The 20,379-nt window shown below is 37.8% G+C and overlaps 1 protein-coding gene across 4 annotated transcripts in view; it reads left to right on the forward strand.

The window, feature by feature from the left end:
* FAT3 (FAT atypical cadherin 3) overlaps window positions 1-20,379 on the forward strand; it is a 679,936-nt gene that overhangs the window by 291,548 nt on the left and 368,009 nt on the right. For all 4 annotated transcript variants that reach the window (XM_032167143.2, XM_032761586.2, XM_058446445.1 and 1 more), the window contains exon 3: window positions 11,774-12,088. In XM_032167143.2, the coding sequence (XP_032023034.1) occupies window positions 11,774-12,088 (315 nt within the window). The remainder of the gene's footprint in view (window positions 1-11,773; window positions 12,089-20,379) is intronic.

Genomic DNA, 20,379 nt, shown 5'->3' on the forward strand with positions numbered 1-20,379 from the left:
ACACATATCAAAGTTATATATATATATCTCAAAGTTATATATATATATATATATATCTCAAAGTTATATATATATATATGTCCCAAAATTACATATATATATATATATATATATATATATATCTTGATTTCTTGGAAGGTCAGATAAACAACTTAGTGTTGGCTTGGTGGCATGGAACTTAATATGAGTGACTCCATTTTGGTTTGATCTTTTGGGCCTGGTGCAGGAACTCATTCCAAACCAGTGGCCTTCTGCAAATTGTATTTAACACACTAAAATGTATTTGAAGCATTATAAACACCTAAGTTAAGATTATCTCCACCCACAATTTCTCTGCTAATCTCTGTTCATGCCATTTCAGTTTGTTTCAGCTGTGTCCATATATTTCAGACTGACAGCAATTACAGATATGACTATAGGAGTGAGTGGAGTGACCCTGGTTGGGCCTATGAGGATAAAATACCCATTCTTCCTTAACTGTTACCACACACTGTGCTGAACAATGATTTCTGCGAAGGCATTAAGAATCTTATACAGGTCCAAGGATGAATAGAACAAGAAAGAAAAATAGTATCTGTGTGATCTTGCTAGAGGCAGGCATGGGTTGGCTAAAAGTGGTTATGGAGCCCATGAAAGAATTTCATGTGCTCTCAGAAATAAATCTAGTTTAAAGAGTTTGACTCCTGAAGAAATAAGCAATTTAAAAATGCACTGAGATGTTAATATTAGGAAAGATTAGGTAAAGAGTGCAGGGAACTCTCTATATATTTCTTTGCACATTCCTATGAATTTATAATTATTTCAGAATAAGAAGCTAAAAAATCTTTAATGCACTGAAATTTGAGAATTTACATTTTCAATAATTAGAAATAAGCATTAAATGAATCATGCACAAGTGAACAGACTCTGTTAGGAGCATATACAACAAATATGCCATCGAGGTATTTTTTAAGATTGTTTTTAATGGCCCCAGAGTCTCTAATAATTATCCCAGCAGGGTGATTTTTACCATGTTATAAACACATGACCCCCAAAGTATTCCCTGATCCGTATGCTGATAGGTTGTTTGGAGCTGTTGTGAGTGTTTGGGTGTCATTCTTTTGGGGCAAGATGTCATTTTAGACTTGGCATGTGGCATGTGGGGATATGGCTAGAAAGTAGGAAAGGTAAACAACCCAGCAAGTAATATTTATCTAATTATGAACAGCTTTGTATATTTCCCCTTTCATCTCAAATATTTCGGACTGATTCAGTGAGCAATTTGTTTGTGAATAAAAATTAATTAAAAAAATGTGTGTTTCATGCTGGAATTAAATAATTAAAGTTCAGTCTGTGCACAGTTCTGCCGAAACAAACATACAAATAAATAAATACTTTCTGTGTATCTACTTATTCAATTAAATATTAAGATGCCCAGAGAATTTTGGGTCTGCTACTGCCTTTATTATACAGCAAATAAAGATAAAAACAGAAAAGAACAATTTTATAAACATAAGCATACCTTAAAAACAAAGAGCATAAAAAATCCAAGCTGTACTTCTAATGAATTTTGAAAATTACATTTTTATAAACATCAATGTAAAATTTGAGCATCTTACTGTAATCCACCTTGAGCATTTCAGTGATAGGTAAAAATGTGAGGGATAGGATGCATTGCTGTCTGGGATATTCACTTGAGTCCTTTTCACTGAGCAGTACTACCTGAAACATGCTAGAAGCTCATTGTAGATGGTTTATTTTTTAAATGAGGTGTCCTTAATCGCTCATTTCTACTTCCACTCAGCATGCACTTATGAATGGACAGAGGTCCTATCCTATTGAATCAGAGACAGAGATCAGAATGAAGAAAGAACCTCTATGGCACATGAGGAAGGAATTCTTAGACTGGAGAAGAAAAGCCCAGCAAAGAAATGGTTATCTTCTGATACTGAAAGAGCTGTCATAGAAGAAAGGTTGTTTGCAAAGTTGTTCTGTTTTATTCTGGAATGTGAATGGGAATACAGGTAGAAATGGCTTTTGAAATTACAGAGACCAAATTTTTGCCTCAGTGTGAAGAAGTATGTGTTAGCTAAAACTGCCCAGTAAACAGTGAGGATCCTATCACCTGATTTGGAACAGAGTCTGGGTTCTGGATCAGGGATGTTGTGGAAGGGATACTTTCATTAGGAGAATTGTATCCAGTGTTCTTAGAGGTCTCTTCCAGGTCTGAGGGAGGCTAATGAATCCCTTCATTGATATAAACTACCTACTGCTGAATCAGTGTCATGGACATACACTTATTGAGTGCCTACTATATGTCAGGCAGCCAGAAACTCTGCTATTATAGAACCCACTATGAACAGAAAGATGGAAGGAGACCCCATTCTGGGGATGAATACTCCAGGACTGTGTTGAGTAATGGGTTATGAATATGTCACAGACATTTATATTCTGCCTATCTTTATAAATAAAAACAGACTCTCTTTGAAGAGAGTCAGTAATGCTTTTTAAAAATATTTATATTCTACAAAGATATACCAAGATGTACCAAAAAGTATCTTTTTATGATTTCTACATTCAGTATGGAAAACATGAGTAAGAAAGTAAAATATTAATTAAATAATGTTTGCTCAATTAATGACACTTCTCTATCAGAGGGGAAAAATGTCTTTAGATATGATACTGTATCTGGGTTTTGTATAAATATAGATTAAATATACAATATGGTTTTTGTTAACAACTGGTCTTGAGTCTGACAAACTAAAGTTTGAGAAGAGAATTTTATATTTACTGGATGAGTGATCACTGGCAAGTTGCTTAACCTATATCTGTTTCTTTATCTGTCAAATGGGGATAAATACAGTAACTGCCTCATAAGTGCTTGCAGTAATAAATATTTGTTGAATGAATGAGGGATTTTAAAGAATTAATGAAGACTGAATTTATTGTACCTGTCAAAATACCAGGTGCACAACGATTAAACAGTGATGTGTGTGGAAGTCATGATAGTGATGATAGTGGTTGTAATACTGTCTCTGTTTGGAGATGATACGCTCATCCATGTAGAAAAAACTATGGAATTTATAAAAAATTGGTTAGAAGACTAACCCAGGAAGAAGTCCAATCCCTGAATAGACAAATACCAAGTTCTGAAATTGAGGCAGTAATTAATAGCCTACCAACAAAAAAAGCCCAGGACCAGACAGATTCACAGTCGAATTCTACCACAGGTACAAAGAGAAGCTAGTACCATTCCTTCTGAAACTATTCCAAACAATAGAAAAAGAGGGACTCCTCCCTAACTCATGTTATGAGGCCAGCATAATCCTGATACCAAAACCTGGCAGAGACACAACAAAAAAAGAAAATTTCAGGCCATTATCCCTGATGAACATCAATGTGAAAATCCTCAATAAAATACTGGCAAACTGAATCCAGCAGCACATCAAAAAGTGTATCCACCATAATCAAGTCATATGCAAATCAATAAACATAAGCCATCACAAAAACAGAATCAATGACAAAAACCATATGGTTATCTCAACAGATGCAGAAAAGGCCTTCAATAAAATTAAACACCCCTTCATGCTAAAAACACCCAATAAACTAGGTACTGAGGGAACATATCTCAAAATAATAAGAGCTATTTATGACAAACCCACAGCCAATATCATACTGAATGGGCAAAAGCTAGAAGCATTCCCTTTGAAAACCCACACAAGACAAGGATGCCCTCTCTCACCACTCCTATTCAACATAGTATTGGAAGTTCTGGCCAGAACAATCAGGCAAAAGAAAGAAGTAAAGGATATTCAAATAGGAAGAGAGGAAGTCAAATTGTCTCTGTTTGCAAATGACATGATTGTATATTTAGAAAACCCTGTCGTCTCAGCCCCAAATCTCCTTAAGCTGATAAGCAACTTCAGCAAAGTCTCAGGATACAAAGCCAATGGACAAAAATCACAAGCATTCCCATACACCAATAATAGACAAACAGAGAGCCAAATCATGAGTGAACTTTCATTCACAATTGCTACAAAGAGAATAAAATACCCAACTTACAAGGGATGTGAAGGCCCTCTTCAAGGAGAACTACACACCACTGCCCAAGGAAATAAGAGAGGATACAAACAAATGGAAAAACATTCCATGCTCATGGATAGGAGGAATAAATATCGTGAAAATGGCCATACTGCCCAAAGAAATTTATAGATTCAATGCTATCCCCATCAAGCTACCATTGACTTTTTTCAAAGAACTGGAAAAAACTGCTTTAAATTTCATATGGAACCAAAAAAGAGCCCATATAGTCAAGACAACCCTAAGCAAAAAGAACAAAGCTGGAGGCATCATGCTACCTGACTTCAAACTATACTACAAGGCTACAGTAGCCAAAACAGCATGGTACTGATACTAAAACAAATATATAGACCAAAGGGACAGAACAGAGGCCTCAGAAATAACCACACATCTACAACCATCTGATCTTTGATAAACCTGACAAAAACAAGTCATGGATTCCCTATGTAATAAATGGTGTTGGGAAAACTGGCTAGCCATATGCAGAAAACTGAAACTGGACCCCTTCCTTACATCTTGTACAAAAATTAACTCAAGATGGATTAAAGATTTAAATGTAAGACCTAAAACCATAAAAACCTTAGAAGAAAACCTAGGCAATACCATTCAGGACATAGGCATGGGCAAAGACTTCATGACTAAAAACACCAAAAACAATGGCAACAAAAGCCAAAATTGACAAATGGGATCTAATTAAACTAAAGAGCTTCTGCACAGCAAAAGAAACTGTCATCAGAGTGAACAGGCAACCTGTAGAATGGGAGAAACTTTTTGCCATCTATCCATCTGACAAAGAGCTAATATCCAGAATCTACAAGGAACTTAAATTTACAAGAAAAAAAACAACCCCATCAAAAAGTGGGCAAAGGATACGAACAGACACTTCTCAAAAGAAGACATTTATACAGCAAACAAACATATGAAAACAAGCTCATCATCACTGGTCATTAGAGAAATGCAAATTAAAACCACAATGAGAAACAATCTCACACCAGTTAGAATGGCAATCATTAAAAAGTCAGGAAATAACAGTTGCTGGAGAGGATATGGAGAAATAGGAATGCTTTTACACTGTTGGTGGGAGTGTAAATTAGTTCAACCATTGTGGAAGACAGTGTGGTGATTCCTCAAGGATCTAGATCCAGTGAGCCAAATAATGCTAGAAATATTACCAAGAAATTTACTAGACATACCATTTTACCCAGCAATCCCATTACTGTTTATATACCCAAAGGATTATAAATCATTCTGCTATAAAGACTCATGCCCATGTATGTTTACTGCAGCACTATTCACAATAGCAAAGATTTGCAACCAACCCAAATGCCCATCGATGATAGACTGGATAAAGAAACTGTGATACATATATACCATGGAATACTATGCAGCCATAAAAAAGGATGAGTTCCTGTCTTTTGCAGGGACAGGATGAAGCTGGAAACCATCGTTCTCAGCAAACTAACACAGAACAGAAAACCAGACACTGCATGTTCTCACTCATAAGTGGGAATTGAACAATGAGAACACATGGACACAGGGAGGATAATATCACACACCAGGGCCTGTCAAGGAGTGGGGGGCTAAAGGAGGGATAGCATTAGGTGAAATACCTAATGTAGATGACAGATTAATGGGTGCAGCAAATCACCATGGCACATGTATACCTATGTAACAAACCTGCACATTTTGCACATGTATCCCAGAACTTAAAGTATAACAATAAAAAAAAAAATTGGTTAGAACTAATAAGTGAGTTTAACAATGTTGTAGGATACAAGATTAACATACAAAAATCAACTGTAACTTATATACTAAAATTAAACAATTGACATTAAAATAAAAATAATGCATTTTATAATATATCAAAAACATGAAATATTTAGGGATAAATTTGACAAAAGATATGTAAGCTCTGTATACCGAAATTATAAAGCATTCCTTAGAGAAATGAAAGAAGACAAATACGTAAAGATAAATACCATTTTTATGGATCAATAGACTCAAAGCTGTCAAGATGCCAGTTCTTACCAAATTGATTTATAGGTTAAATCTAATCCCAATCAAAATCCTAGTGGGTTTCCTAAGTGTCTTATAGATTTTAAAGATGATTCTATAATTTATATAGAAATGCAAATCACCTGGGTTAGCCTAAACAATTGTGAAAAGGGCAAAGTTGGAAGACTTACACTTCCTGATTTCAAGATTTATAAAGCTACATTAATCAAGACAATGTGATATTGGCATAAAGGTAGTCAAATAGATTAATGGGACAGAATGGAGAGTCCAGAAATAGACCCATACATGTAGCAATTGATTTTTGACACAGGTGCAAAGGCAGTTCAGTGGAAAAAGAGTCTTTTCAACACATGCGGCTGGAACAATGAACATCTACATACAAAAAATGAACTTAGATCTATATCTTTCACCATAAAGAAAACTCAAAATGGATCATAGATATAAATACAACACCTAAGACTATTAGACCAGAAGAAAACACAGGACAACATTTTTGTGACTTTGGATTAGGCAAGGATTTCTAAGATACAATACCAAAACATGACCTATAAAAGAAAAATTGATAAATTGGATATGAAAATATAAGATTTTTACCTTCAAACATTACTATTATAAGAGTGAAAAGATAAGCCACAGACTTGGGGAGGGGAGGAAGTTAGCAAATCGCTTATCTGATAAAGACTCTTATCCAGAATATATAAAGAACTCTTGAAACTCAAGAAAACAAACAACCCAAATTTAAAAATAGGCAAAACACTTGAACACTTAACCTATGATAACTTCTTTATCTTAGAGAAGATATTCAGGTGAAAAATAAGCGCTTTTAAAGATGCTTAACATCATAAGGAGGATGCAAATGAAAACTTCAATGAGATACCATTATATACCCATTAGAATATCTACACTTGAGACACTGACCATGCCAAGTCAGCCACAAGTGGGGATGTGGAGCAACTGGAACCCTCCACATTCACTGCCAGTGGGAATGTGAAACGGTGCAAATATACACCTCTCCTGTGATATAGTCATTCTACCCCTAAGTTATTACTCAAGAGTAATGGAAGTATTCTTCCATATAAAACTTTTAGATGCATGTTCTTAGCAGCTTTATTTGTAATGGTTAAAAACTGAAAGCACCTCAAATATTCACCAGTAGGTCAATGGTTAAAAAAAAATGGTATACCCACACAATGGAATGTTACTAAGAAATGAAAAGGAATTAACTATTGTTATACACAAAATAACATGGCTCAATCTCAAAATAATTATTGTGAGTGAAAGAAAACAGAAAAACAGTACATACTATATTATTTAGGTTCTATAAAATTCTAGAAAATACAGAGTTATTTATAATGACAGAAAGGTAATCTGTGGTTACCTGTGGGTAGAAAGAGTTGGGAGCAAGGGATTGAAAATGAGAAAGAGGCTACTTTGGAGGATCATGGATATGTTTGTTGTTTTGATTGTGGTGATGGTTTCATGAAAATGAAAACTTACCAATTGTTTGCTTTAGACATGGATAGGTTATTGTATTCCAGATACCTCAATTTTAATAAAAACCAATAAAGAATGCATTGCGGTTGTCACAATGTTAAGGGCCCTCAAGATGTGATTTTGGCATTCCTTGGTCAATCTTAAAAGTGAGTTTTTGATTGATAAAAGAGGTAATGTGGATTTACATTCTTAGTTGTGACTATGTTGACCATCATTAGCTATAAGAGGATAGGTATGAAGAAATACTATCACTGGACATCAGCGGTGTTAATATGATTAATATTGAGCCTTGGATGAAACTCAGTAACTAACACATTTCAGACTCAGTCCTTCTAAAATTTGTCCTCAAATTTTTGGATCATAAAACTGACATCTGAACATTGTGTTCCAAGATACTCATTCACATTTCTAGTTACTTGGTAAATATAGCCATAGACATCTTTTATTTTAACAGGAGAGAATTCTAATTTTTAAGGAAAATGTCTGATCCTTCATTAAGAGTAAAATAAGGTAAAATCCCACCCTTGTATTTTAATTTGTATTGGTGAATGCATTTCATCTAAGGACTTCTCAAAATCCTTTAATGTCCAAAGGCTGCGATATACCGTCTTCCTGTTTGACAAATGGAAGAAAATAATTTAGTGACTTCCAGGAATTGCCAAGCAATTTTGTGACTGCAAATCTCTATATGTAAGTGATTTGGTGTGTGTGTGTGTGTGTGTGTGCGTGTACACACACATACGTGGAAATGTAGGCATAGCAGGTAGTCAGGCAAGGTGACAAATAAAACTGAAAAACTTCCTTGATTTTATTGCTTATTGAATTATGTTCTCTTTTTAGTGACCTTACTTTGACGTTCCCCCAAAAGGCCAGATACTTTCACACACAAAAAATTATGTGATGGGCGAATCACAAAGACTGTGAGAATGGCACATGACCAGAGAAGAAAAAACATCTAGCATGACAATTCATCCCCAACTTCTCACCTTTCAAGATTATCCCCTGCTTTAGGGTGTGATTACCATTTAGAACGCCTATGGTATTGCTTTTCGTTCACATAGATTTAACACATACTCAGCATGTACTATGCCACACGCATATTGCCAAACTCTTGGTGTACATTTAATGATTACCACAACACAGAGATGGGTATGAAAACTGGATTCACTTGGGTTGAACATCTTCTCTATGGTCAATTGGGTAGAAAGTAAAGGATACCAGATTTGAAACTGGGTTATTCAAGGCAGACAGTCTAGGGTTCTTCTACATTTAGCTGTGGAGCCTTGGGCAAGTTACCAACATGGTGTCCTTATCTTTAAGAGATAATTATAAAGTTTATATTATAGGGAATTTGAATTACAGGTCTCAAGCACATTATGGATCCTCAGTAAATGCTATTTCCCCTGCGTCCCATCCCCTTCTGGTTCTAGAGTCTTTGCTCTTCCTAGTATATCGGTCTAAACCAGATTAGCCCTTCTGGCTGTTGGCTATGCATTTATCCCCTCAGTACAGATCTCCTTAATAAAGATCTGTGTTCTCCAAAGGACTGGGAGTCTTTTGAGGACAGAGACCCTCTCATTATCTGTGTTCCTCCAATGGCAGCACAGGGTCCAGTGGATGCCTGTAAACTGAATGGACAGGTCTCATGGCAGTGAAGAGGTGCCTTGCGGAGACTGCAGAACATTTTTTTCCTGACCTGTATCCCTCACCCCAGCTCACACCTTTCTACGCTTAGTTTCCATCCCAGAGACTGCTTAGTTCCCTGTCACTTGTCTGTTCTCTGACTTGCAGAGCTCCAGCCTACCTGGGTGGCAGCTCGTGGCACTGACTGCTATGAGAGTTCCACAAAACTGTCCATGGTGTCTGTGATGTGCTGGTGTCCTGTACTCACAGATGTGCTCACACCTGGCCAGGTATCCAATCCCCAGAGTCCTCCTTCTCTGGTCCTTCATGTCATGTTGACAATTGACTCTGTCTGAGAGACCAAAATAGATGGTCCTTTATCAACTAAGATGAATCTTAAGGTTAAAAAACAGAGTAGCCTCTGGGTTGACGGTTCAGGGCCCACCTGGCATGGCAGATTTCTAAATTCCTACAGGAAAAACCACTCTCCTACTAGACTCTCTAACAATAAGAGCTACCAGGCAAATTGTCCTAACTTTGATTTACAACCCAGACCACTAAAACTCTGGTTGGACAGAGGATTTGTCTCATAAACATTCCTTTCTGATAAGCTACTGCAGACCTAAGCCAGTATCAGCCAGCTTATGAAGCTTGTGCACAAACTGTCTTTGTGTCCTATAGTTCATCTTTTGATGTAAAGAGCCAAATTCCACCTCATTTTAATGCTAAAATCCTGCCCCAAAGTGAACATAGAATGTATGTTGCATGTATGTTTTCCCTCTGCGAATATGGTCAGCTCTTCTCATAAATACGTATGATGTTTCTCCCAAATCTGCTGAATATATATGACTGCATTGTGTGCCATGGGCCCTGTGAGGCATAAAACCAACCTGGCCTTCCCCTCTTGGAAAAGAGAGCACTTTCGGCACACGCTGGACAACATCTCTTCCCAGTTTGCAAACCGATATTGGCTGCCAATAAAGTTCTCCTTTCCACTGTTTAGTCATCCTGGTGGTCTTATAGATAGCAATGTCAACCCAGTTTATAAAGCTATCTTTATTCATTCAATCAATGAACACATATCACTGTGTTTATAATAGTTATTATTGTTGTTGTTGTTGCTTTTACTTCTCATTTTCTTCCTATTCTATTGTCTAGTACCTATCCCTCTAATGACAGATTGGCATTTCTTTTCTAACTACCAGATATCAGCCATATTCTACAGGAACCCATTGTTTTACATATTTCCACTGAGAATATTTAAGATTAACTTTTGTCCCATGGCCTACCACTATGCAGAGTTCTTTGGTGAATAACGTTGCAGCTGAAATTTCAACATCAATCAGGTTATCACCCTTAAAATATTTTATCTGTCTTGAGTTTGAGGAAATTTTGAGTATTCCAGCCTAACTGTTTCTGGACAGGTGCCCTCCTCTCTCCCAGTTGCTGTACTTGGCAGTTTGCTTATGCAGGGTCTATAGGCTAAGTTATATGCCTAATTTAGACAAAAGTTTAACAGGAATACAGAGGATAGAGAATTCAGGGCAGAACTGGAGAACTGTTTCTTGACTCTTTTCACAATGTCTTTTATCGTATAAGGATTTACATGAATTTCACGCTTTCTATGAGCCTCCTGACTACTTTTACAGTTTTTATACACTGAGCCCAGAGTTTTCCCATCACGATGGGCTCAGGATCCTGTCCCTGTGGTAAGTTTCTGTAGCCTGGTGATTGGGTAAGGGTTGTAAAGATAGACAAGAGCACTGTGTTTTCTCTGGCTTTTTAGGCAGACATCTGATTTCCTGGTTGGTACTTGTTTCAACCATGAAATGGGAAAGATTGGGCATTTCGTGCTCCTAATTTAAAATGATTGTCCATGAGCATCTCTCAAAGTGGCTCAGAGTTTATTAGGGCCCTCTGTAGAGTTCTTAAGGGAGATGGAACTCGTTCAGAACATGTGTTGATATGACCTCTTCTCTGATTATGTTGGAATAGCTGTGACATTTGATTTTCAGGGAAAGAGTAAGAAGGAGGGTTATATCTTTGCAGGCAAAATATTTTCCACTCTAACAGGCAAAAAAAAAAGAATGTTTGAAAGGTTTTTCTTCTTTCTGTAAATGAATAAATAAAATAATTTACCCTAGGAGAGCTTTTCATTACATAAGAAGTCAATTCAATATCAGGTCAAATGGAGATATTGACCTGATACTACACTGATTTCCCATGAAACATGGGAAGTGCTTTGACCCCTGGCCCAACCTCTTCTCATTCCCCTATATCATCTCTTCTGTGTGTGTGCATCTGAGCGCAGGTTTGTTTGAGAGATATCTATCTCCAAAATTCAAATAAAGTATTTGTGAATGTAATTATACTCTATAAACAGTAGAAGAACTATTTAATATGGTCCTGCTGAAAATCATTTTCTTATGTAAAGAGTGACATCTTAATTTAACCTTATGTTATGGATTTGGGTGTTTTTCATATGCCAAGATTATTTAGTGTAGTCCTTTGGAATTTGAGATTATTTATTTAATGTCTTCCCTTTCTCTGTGACAGTCACACTTTCTCTTTTTTCTCTCAGGGGTCATCACTGCCGCAGACATTCTTGATCGGGAGACAACGGGGTCATACTGGCTAACAGTGTATGCCACAGACAGGGGCGTTGTTCCACTCTACTCCACCATTGAGGTCTACATTGAAGTTGAAGATGTGAATGACAATGCCCCGCTGACCTCAGAACCTATATATTATCCTGTTGTCATGGAAAACTCTCCAAAGGACGTATCTGTCATTCAGATCCTGGCTGAAGATCCTGACTCCAGTTCCAATGAAAAACTGACATACAGGATTACAAGTGGAAATCCTCAGAATTTTTTTGCCATCAATATCAAAACAGGTAAGGGAATGCTTATATGACTTCTTTTTAGTTTGTAGTCCAGCTTTTAAATTCGTCAGCCTGACACTTGCTGTACTCATTTACTTTGTTTTCTAAAGAATAGCATCTTCCTTTCTGAGAATAGTTTCTGAAAAGGTGAGTGCCACTTCTGTCTATTTGGTATGTTTTAATTTCACTTGACACTGAGTGGGAGTGATCTAATCAAAATCAGAGGTTTTCACAGAAGGCATTAGATTTGCTTTACTCATAATAATAAAATGTGGTTCCCAGGCCACTCAGAGAGCCAGCTGCTTCCTTCTCTTTCTTGAAAAAGAGTAACCTGGCCTCTGCGGATTCTATGAGCAAGCTGGCTTTGTGATGCCTCTACCTCTAGACACTTCCCCCTTGCTGATCTCCTTAAAGCCTTCACCTTAAACTCCAGATGTTTTTGCGATTCCTGTACTACCCATCAAGGAAGCATCCATGTTTAAAAGAACTTCCAGTGTCTCAATTTTTACATAAAATATGTATAACTTCAATTTTCTGGTCTTTTGCTCAAAACGTTATTAGAGATTGTAATGAAAACTTAATTGGTTGAGTAAGGATAAGAAAGGCCTAAGGATCAGTATCAGGTGTGCATTTGGCTGAATGCATTCTGAGACAGGTATGTACATTGGAAAAGTTCTTTGCAGATCTGAGAGGTTCATTGCTTTCTTGTGATTTGCCTCTTTTAGGTCTGAACAAAGGAGTAAAACAGTGAGAGTTGTGATGGATGGGGTTTTAATTCATTGAAATTTAGAATAATTTAATTTCACCCTGGGCAAGTGAGTTGATATTGGTCAAAAAGGCTCAGTTGAGATTTGTTGGTGTGAACAAACTCAGCTCTCCTAATGAACTACTAATCTAGTTGATAGTTGTTTCTCCTGCCTATGTTTGTTAAACAGAAACACGTAGCTGACCTCAAGTATTTTATAAATGTCAGATTCCCATTAATATAATGAAAGAGAATGTCAGGGTTTAAGAAAAAAAATTATTGATTTTCTCTAATTATGAGTGGATCAATCATTTTGTTAAGCAGATTTTTGCATTCTAACAGTGTTGAATCAGGATTTGACTTGTATTTTATTTTAAGACAAAGAGAGTACTAACTATCAGTATCTGTTGAGGCCTGCTTGTACTTGGAGGAGAGGAATCAGATTTGGAGCCTTGGCCCAACCTTTGAGAGCCCCATTAAGTGGATAAAATTCTCCATGCATCTGAGGAACAGGCCTCCAACTTTCCTGGGAAGCGCTCCTGATTTACTTCTTGGTATGGCAAAGAGCTCCTTAGAACATAGCCACAGAGAAATGAATTCAATCACTTTGAAAATTTAAGAGTGAGGGTTGGGGTGGAGGGAGAGAGAGAACAAAAACAAAAACAAACAATGTCACAGTAAAAAAGTTGAGGCCACAGATATCTTCACATTTCACAACCCAGTGGAGTCTGAAATACCCCAGTCAGATTCTGCTTCTTCCATCTCGATCCCATTGCTACTTGAGTCATTAATGGTAGGCCCAGCACCCTTTTTTTTAAAGAAGTTAATAAAAAGCTGCAAAAGGGAAGTTTTCACTGTTCTCTTCCTTTACTTAGGAGTGAATAGAAAGAATAACTGTCACAGGGAAGAGGGAAGAATTCGGGTTGGATGTGAAGTTCAGAGAAGAACATGCTCATTCATGTAACTAAAGCTTTTTTTTATACGGCTTTTAAAAGTTTGAACATAATTTTTCAGAAAGCCCTATTTTATCACTATTTGGCCTATGTTGCTAATAAGATCCTTAAGCATGTTCATAATTTCTCTCTTCTTGCCATAGATTTTTAAAAAGCATTTTTGCCAGGAATGACATTTTTGTCCAACTGATCTAATTGTCTAAAGAAATATATAGCATACCTTGTAGTTTCCAGACACATGATAAGAAAATACTGCTTTTTTATCCATTTATTCAATCACCAACCATTTATTGTACCTATTACTTTTCAAGTAAGATCTAATAAAGAGGGTTATAAACTTAAGATATGGTCCCAGCCTTTAGGGACCCAAACTTATATGAACTTAACAAATACTTCTGATATAATGAAAGACATAAATGATTCCAGCAGGGGAGCTTCACTCAATATAGGGTTGGTGGAAGTGATGGTCAGGGAGGGCTTCATGGAGGAAGTCACATTTGGGGTTAGAAGTCCTGAGTTTCAAATGCTTGCTCTGTGCTTTCTAACTAGGAAACACCATAGAACACAGCGGGGGAAACAGACTGTATTGCACAGTTTTTACCAGCTTCGTGAACTTACCAGCTGCATGACCTTCGGGAAATTATTGAACCTCTCTTAAATGTAGTTTTTAGTAAAAATAGTTACAAGGAATATAGGAGTCCTCACCAGAAATCCTTTGCACAGTGCCTGGTGCATTGAAATCCCACAAAAAAAGCTGATACCCCATTCTAACTACTTTACTGTAGTTACAGTCATTTAATCTCTTTGGACCTCACTTACTTATCTGGAAAATGAGAATGACCTTGCTTACTCGGCAAGGGTTGCTCATGAAGTCTGAATGTCATCATGATGTGTTTGAAGGCTGTTGGTAAACTACAAAGCTCTGTAAGAGTCATGTTATGCCTATTTCTAATGAGAGTCACAGAACTCCAAGTCTGGTGAAATTCTTGTTAATGGTGTTGCTCTAAGTATCATGCTGCCTAGGGGGCAGCCTTCAGCCAGCTCAAGGAACTCTCTAATAGAAGTCTTAATTTTTGGCATTTCTTCCTGACTCTCTAAAGTCATTTGTCTGAAATAGTTACATCAATATAACATTTTTCAGTAATGAAGCTGGATGTGTAGCTAACCAGTGTGTAGATAGATAGATAGATAGATAGATACATAGATACATAGGCATACTAACCAGTATATTTAGGAAAGATTTATGCTTTAGATTTTTTCTCAAATGGATGTTGACTCTAGTAAACTAAGCTTTCATTTCCTCCTCTGCCATACAGTTGGAATTTTTAGAATTTGGTTTTGTTTTGGCAGTGTGCTACATAATAAAGATTAAAATGATTAACACCAACGCAAATAATGCCAAGACTTATGATATACAGCTTGTAGCAGATAACAGATGTTCCCAACCCCAAAATGGAGAGAGATTTCTTTATTGAACATCTGTTCTCTACACAAATATGGGTTTTTTTCTACCGCACTAGAATCACATAGAATCAGTAGTCTGTGGACTTTCTTTAGTAATTCCTGTGGCTTAAGGAAAACAAAAGCTGTAATGCTGTGTGGTTTTTTCTGGCCGGTACAAAGAACTCTTGCTTAATTCCAGGCCAAGCAGTTAAATTCAATCAAATTAGCCTACCTCCGTGTCTGAGGTGGAGACACCAGCAGGCTGGTGTTCACTTGCCTCTTTGGGTGAGCAGGAATGTTGCTTCCTTCTAGTTCGCTCAGTTGCCCAGGCTGGAGTGTAGTGCACTGCACGATCTCGGCTCACTGCAAGCTCCGCCTCCTGAGTTCACGCCATTCTCCTGCCTCAGCCTCCCGAGTAGCTGGGACTACAGGCACCTGCCACCACACCCGGCTAACTTTTTGTATTTTAGTAGAGATGGGGTTTCACCATGTTAGCCAGGATGGTCTCGATCTCCTGACCTCGTGATCCGCCCGCCTCGGCCTCCCAAAGTGCTGGATTACAGGCGTGAGCCACCGCGCCTGGCCTCCAGTTCTTTTGAGGGAGTCCAGGGTGGCCCTCATTGGTCATCCAGGCTGAATTGGGGAGCAGGGGTGGAAGTTTCTTCTAGGGCTTTGGAAGGTTTATTTTAGTCATGTTTACACCATGGAAACCACATAGTACAGGGCTGACATGCCAGTGTTTAGTAGAGAACTCAATAAATGTTAACTATTACGATCATCATCATCATCCCATATTTCCAACTAGAAAAAAAGTCTGTGTAAGCTACAGGCACACTGCTTCTGGACCCCACTGTCTTGAGGAAGACATTTCTGAAAGGCAGCTATGTCTTGCCTTAGCAATTGCTAGGTAGCACTGAAATCTTCAACTCAGTTTTATAAAGTGAATGATGTACCATTGATCTAGACCCCAGGTGTCAGCAGGGTGGGAGACATAACAGAAATACATTGGAAGATACTTTCTGCACTCAGGGAATTTAGTCTCATAGGAAAAACAGAACCATCATACATATGATATAAGGCGACCATTTAAGGCAGCTTATTTAAAACAAAAACAAAACAAAACAAAAAAACAGTGGAGCTCAGTGGATTATAAGCTATGAACAGTGTAACATGTCAGAGCAGAGCTGAGTAACAAGGGATCTTTGCAGACCTGAAGGGGGCCTGAAGAATGGGCTGACCTGCAGAGAGAGAGGCCAGACAACTATACAGGGAATATAAACAAGTGAAGCTTACCGGATAACTTGCGAGGCATGATATTATTAGAAAGCGAATTTTAAAAGTCATAAATGTCAGGAATGTGGTAAGATATTAGAAGTAGCAAATACATACATCTCTTTTCTTTTGTTTCTGAGTTTGATAATAGTTAAATTTTAAAGGGCCTTGTTTTGTTTTGTTTTGTTTTGTTTGTTTGTTTTTTCCAATCTTCCTTCTGAGAGACCTACTTCTTAAAGGAATTATTTTAAAGGGAAAAACACATACATAAAAGAGACCCCTTCATTCTTTCTTTTGTGTCTGTAAAACATAGATCCAGGATTAGCATATGCTGCATTGCGAGTCTGCCTGTGAAAGTGATTTTTGCTTAATCCGGATCTTTCAATGGGTCACCGTCCAGGGCATGGAATTTCTAAGTTTCTTTCTGCAGTTGCTCTGTCTCCCTTTGACTCATGCTCCGTTCACTGGCATCTCCACTTGTATTTGAGTAGAGGTGAAGTTCAGCTTTCTTTTGCTTTCTGTGAGCGTCTTGAAATAAACCTGAGTAAAACATAGTTTATGTGTAGGTAGACTAGCTACCCCCACTTTAGGTGACTTAGGAGGAAGAAATCCTCTTCAAAAGTGTATGTGCTGTAAGAATACCTCAAATTCTACCTTTAACTATTGATTACTCCCAGGATAGACGTTTCCTTTCTCTATTAAAATTGCAGGAAATAGCTTATTAAAATATTGGATGTCTTTAGTTTTTTAATCAGCTGCATATAACATCAGCTTGCCTTTTGATATATGGTATACAACATAGTGGATAAGAGAGGGGGTAATGGAGAGAAATCCAGACCACACTTCAACCTGAAAATTATTACCTGGTGAGCTTGCTAGACTATAGAGTCTTAGGCCAGAGCTTGATTATTTGCATTTCTAACAAGTTTCTAGGTGATGCTGATATTGCTCTCCTGAGATCCTGATTAGCAAGGTTCTATATGAAACAAAAGAGGGAGGTAACAAGGTGCCCAGAGACACCTGAGGACAAGATAGCAAACTGTATGAGTTACCGCAACATCTTATGGGGATGGGGTTTGAGAGTTAATTCAGCTACCCACTCCCAAAATCAACTCCCAATCCTTGCTTATACTTTCTCTTTAATCAAGTGGAGAAAAATGAAAATCCTGTCTCTAACTATCCGTGAGCAAAATGTCACATGGATTCCTAAGACTTGTAGTTAATAAAAAACCTGGGTCATATAATGTTTGGATATACTTGTATGATTTCCAAATAGGTAGAATCAAGCAGAATTTGTTATTAAGTGGAGTTCAGACCTACTTTAATGAATCAACAAACATTATTTTATTTTAATATATCATTATAAAAAAGTGTTAGTTCATAAGATATGGATGTTCAAAAATAATTTGGTATCTTAGGTAAGTTAAGCCTTGTGTTCATGCACAGTTCTGTGTGGTGGTAATCTGCTTAGAAAACCACCTTTTGTAGGAAAAGAGGAGGAAACCTTACTTTATTTACAAATATAGGGATTTAAGGAAAAGAAAAAGGTGAGGTACAAGGGTCCAAATATTGGTGCTTGTTTTTCAGCGAACACTGCGGAAATCTGTTGTTGTTTTTTATTGTTTTTTTTTTCCGGATGGCAGAGCCCCTCCTAATGAAAAGCTAAATTCTCCTGAACGGGTAGAAATGGCCGCCGGATGATGAGTTGATATTCATAACTACAGGCACAAGGCAGATAATGTAGCGAATGAGTATGTATGAAACTGTAAATCACCCTTGCTCCTTCTTTCAGCCATGAAAGGAGCCCTTGTCCTATAGAACATTAAATTGTGTTCATTTAATCCAACAAGTCCAGTAGAACAAATCGGGCTCATGCAGATTTATCATGGGGGTTATTTAAATTCAGCAGTGACCTTTGCATCCACGTGAATGTGCTCCACATGAACAAGGACAAAGGGAACTTTTCTGCATTGTCATTATGTCCCCAGGGAAGCTGTGCAGTTCCCCACTTGATCAGCTCACAACTGTGGGTTGAGGGTGGGGGTCATGGGGTTCCAAGGATGTGGAGGGCTGGGTCAGGGTGGGCCATCAGGCATGGGAGAGCGTGCTGTATTATATAGCATAAGAAAAATGATGCTCTTGCCCTGGCTGGGACCTTGTCCTGGGCAGAGGCAACTCAGAGGTACCTCCTGGAACTACAGTTCATTCTGGGAGAATAATCGTGTTGCTCTGTGTTCCATGCTGCTTCATGTCCTGCTAACCCACTGAGAACAGGTAGCGATGGGTGTGGTATTCCCAGATGACCAGCCTTCCTCTGGGGCTCAGCTGCACTGTGTAGCTGCTGTTGGAAATTAAGTCCAGAGTGTGGACTCGCTCTGCCTTCATGTAGCTTCATTTTTTTTTTCATATGCTTATTGTGAATGTAAGTACCAACTTCAGAGTTTCTCACCCTCAATACTGTGGATGTTTTGGGTCAGATAATTCTTCGTCGTGGGGAGCTGTTTTGTATATTATATAAGATGTTCAGCAGTATCCCTGGCCTCTGCTAGATGCCAAGGTCACCCCTTGCTTCAGTTGTGACAACCAAGATATCACCAGACACTATCATACATTCTAGGGATGGGAGGAACTGCCCCCATTGAGAACCATTGCACTAATGTGGAATACTTTACAGAACCCCATTCCATATGGCCCCAAGCAAAGCACCCTGTGCAAAATGAATAACTGACTATTGAGATGTGATGGCATATAACTATAACTATTATATGTAATATGTGTGTATGTATGTGTATATATATGTACACATAAATATTATTAATAATAAAATGAAATACCTAGAGGGAAGGAATGTTACACAAAGAGGCCTTGCTAAGTTTCTCCCAGTTTATTACCATTAGGACATACCCTCTTTGTCCAATCATACTTCTACACAACTGACCATTCTTCATCAAACCTAAACAAAAATACCCAGTTTTCCCTTGGCTTTGGGTTTTCATTTCTGAAGAATCTTCTGTCATATGTAACTTCAGTTAAATACATTTGTATGTTTTTCTATTGTTAACCTGCCTTTTGTTACAAGTTTTTAAAAATTTAAAAGGGAAGAAATCCAAAGCTGCCTCTCACTTCCCTCTGACTCCAGGTTCTTTGTATTTTAAAGGCTCTATGAATACTTGAAATAGAATCCATTAGAGAAAAAAAAAATAATAATAACAAAACTTCAAACAGAATACATGTGAATTAAGTTATCATTTTCTCAACTCTTAATATTTGGAGAGGATTTGGCTGGTAACAAAATTCTCATCAGAGCCCATTTTGAACAGCCTTCTCCAGAAAACAGCATGAAGGGATTTGAGAGTTTCAGAGTTTCTTCCCTTGAAATGCTTAAGCAGCTCCAAATCCTGTTCCTGCTTAATGCCAGCCTTCTGACGGATCAATATGTGGATTGTTTCATCATTGGAATGAAACAATCCACATTAGATGAATCCTGGATGAAAAGGGGGGAAGAAAAATCCTTGTGACCTCAGATAGGGATTCTGCAGTCATGTGTCTAGATTAAGGCTCTTTGAGGTGTTGGCATCCATATTAAGTATGCAGTGCCCATTTACAAGCCCCAGGGAACTGCAGATGCATAGGGACTTAGACCAGTGTCCCAGACCACTATCTGTTTTTTAAGAGACAGAGTCTCCCACTGTTGCCCAGGCTGGAGTGCAGTAGCATGATCATAGCTTACTACAGCTTCAAACTCCTGGACTCAGGCAATTCTCTTAGCCTCCCAAGTAGCTGGGACTACAGGTATGTACCACCGTACCCAGTTATTATTATTATTATTTTAGAATGGGGTCTCACTCTGTTGCCCAGGCTATTATTGAACTCCTGGCTTCAAGCAATCC

The sequence above is a fragment of the Hylobates moloch genome, unplaced genomic scaffold (genome assembly GCF_009828535.3).
Source record: "Hylobates moloch isolate HMO894 unplaced genomic scaffold, HMol_V3 SCAFFOLD_11, whole genome shotgun sequence".
Classification (NCBI taxonomy): domain Eukaryota; kingdom Metazoa; phylum Chordata; class Mammalia; order Primates; family Hylobatidae; genus Hylobates; species Hylobates moloch.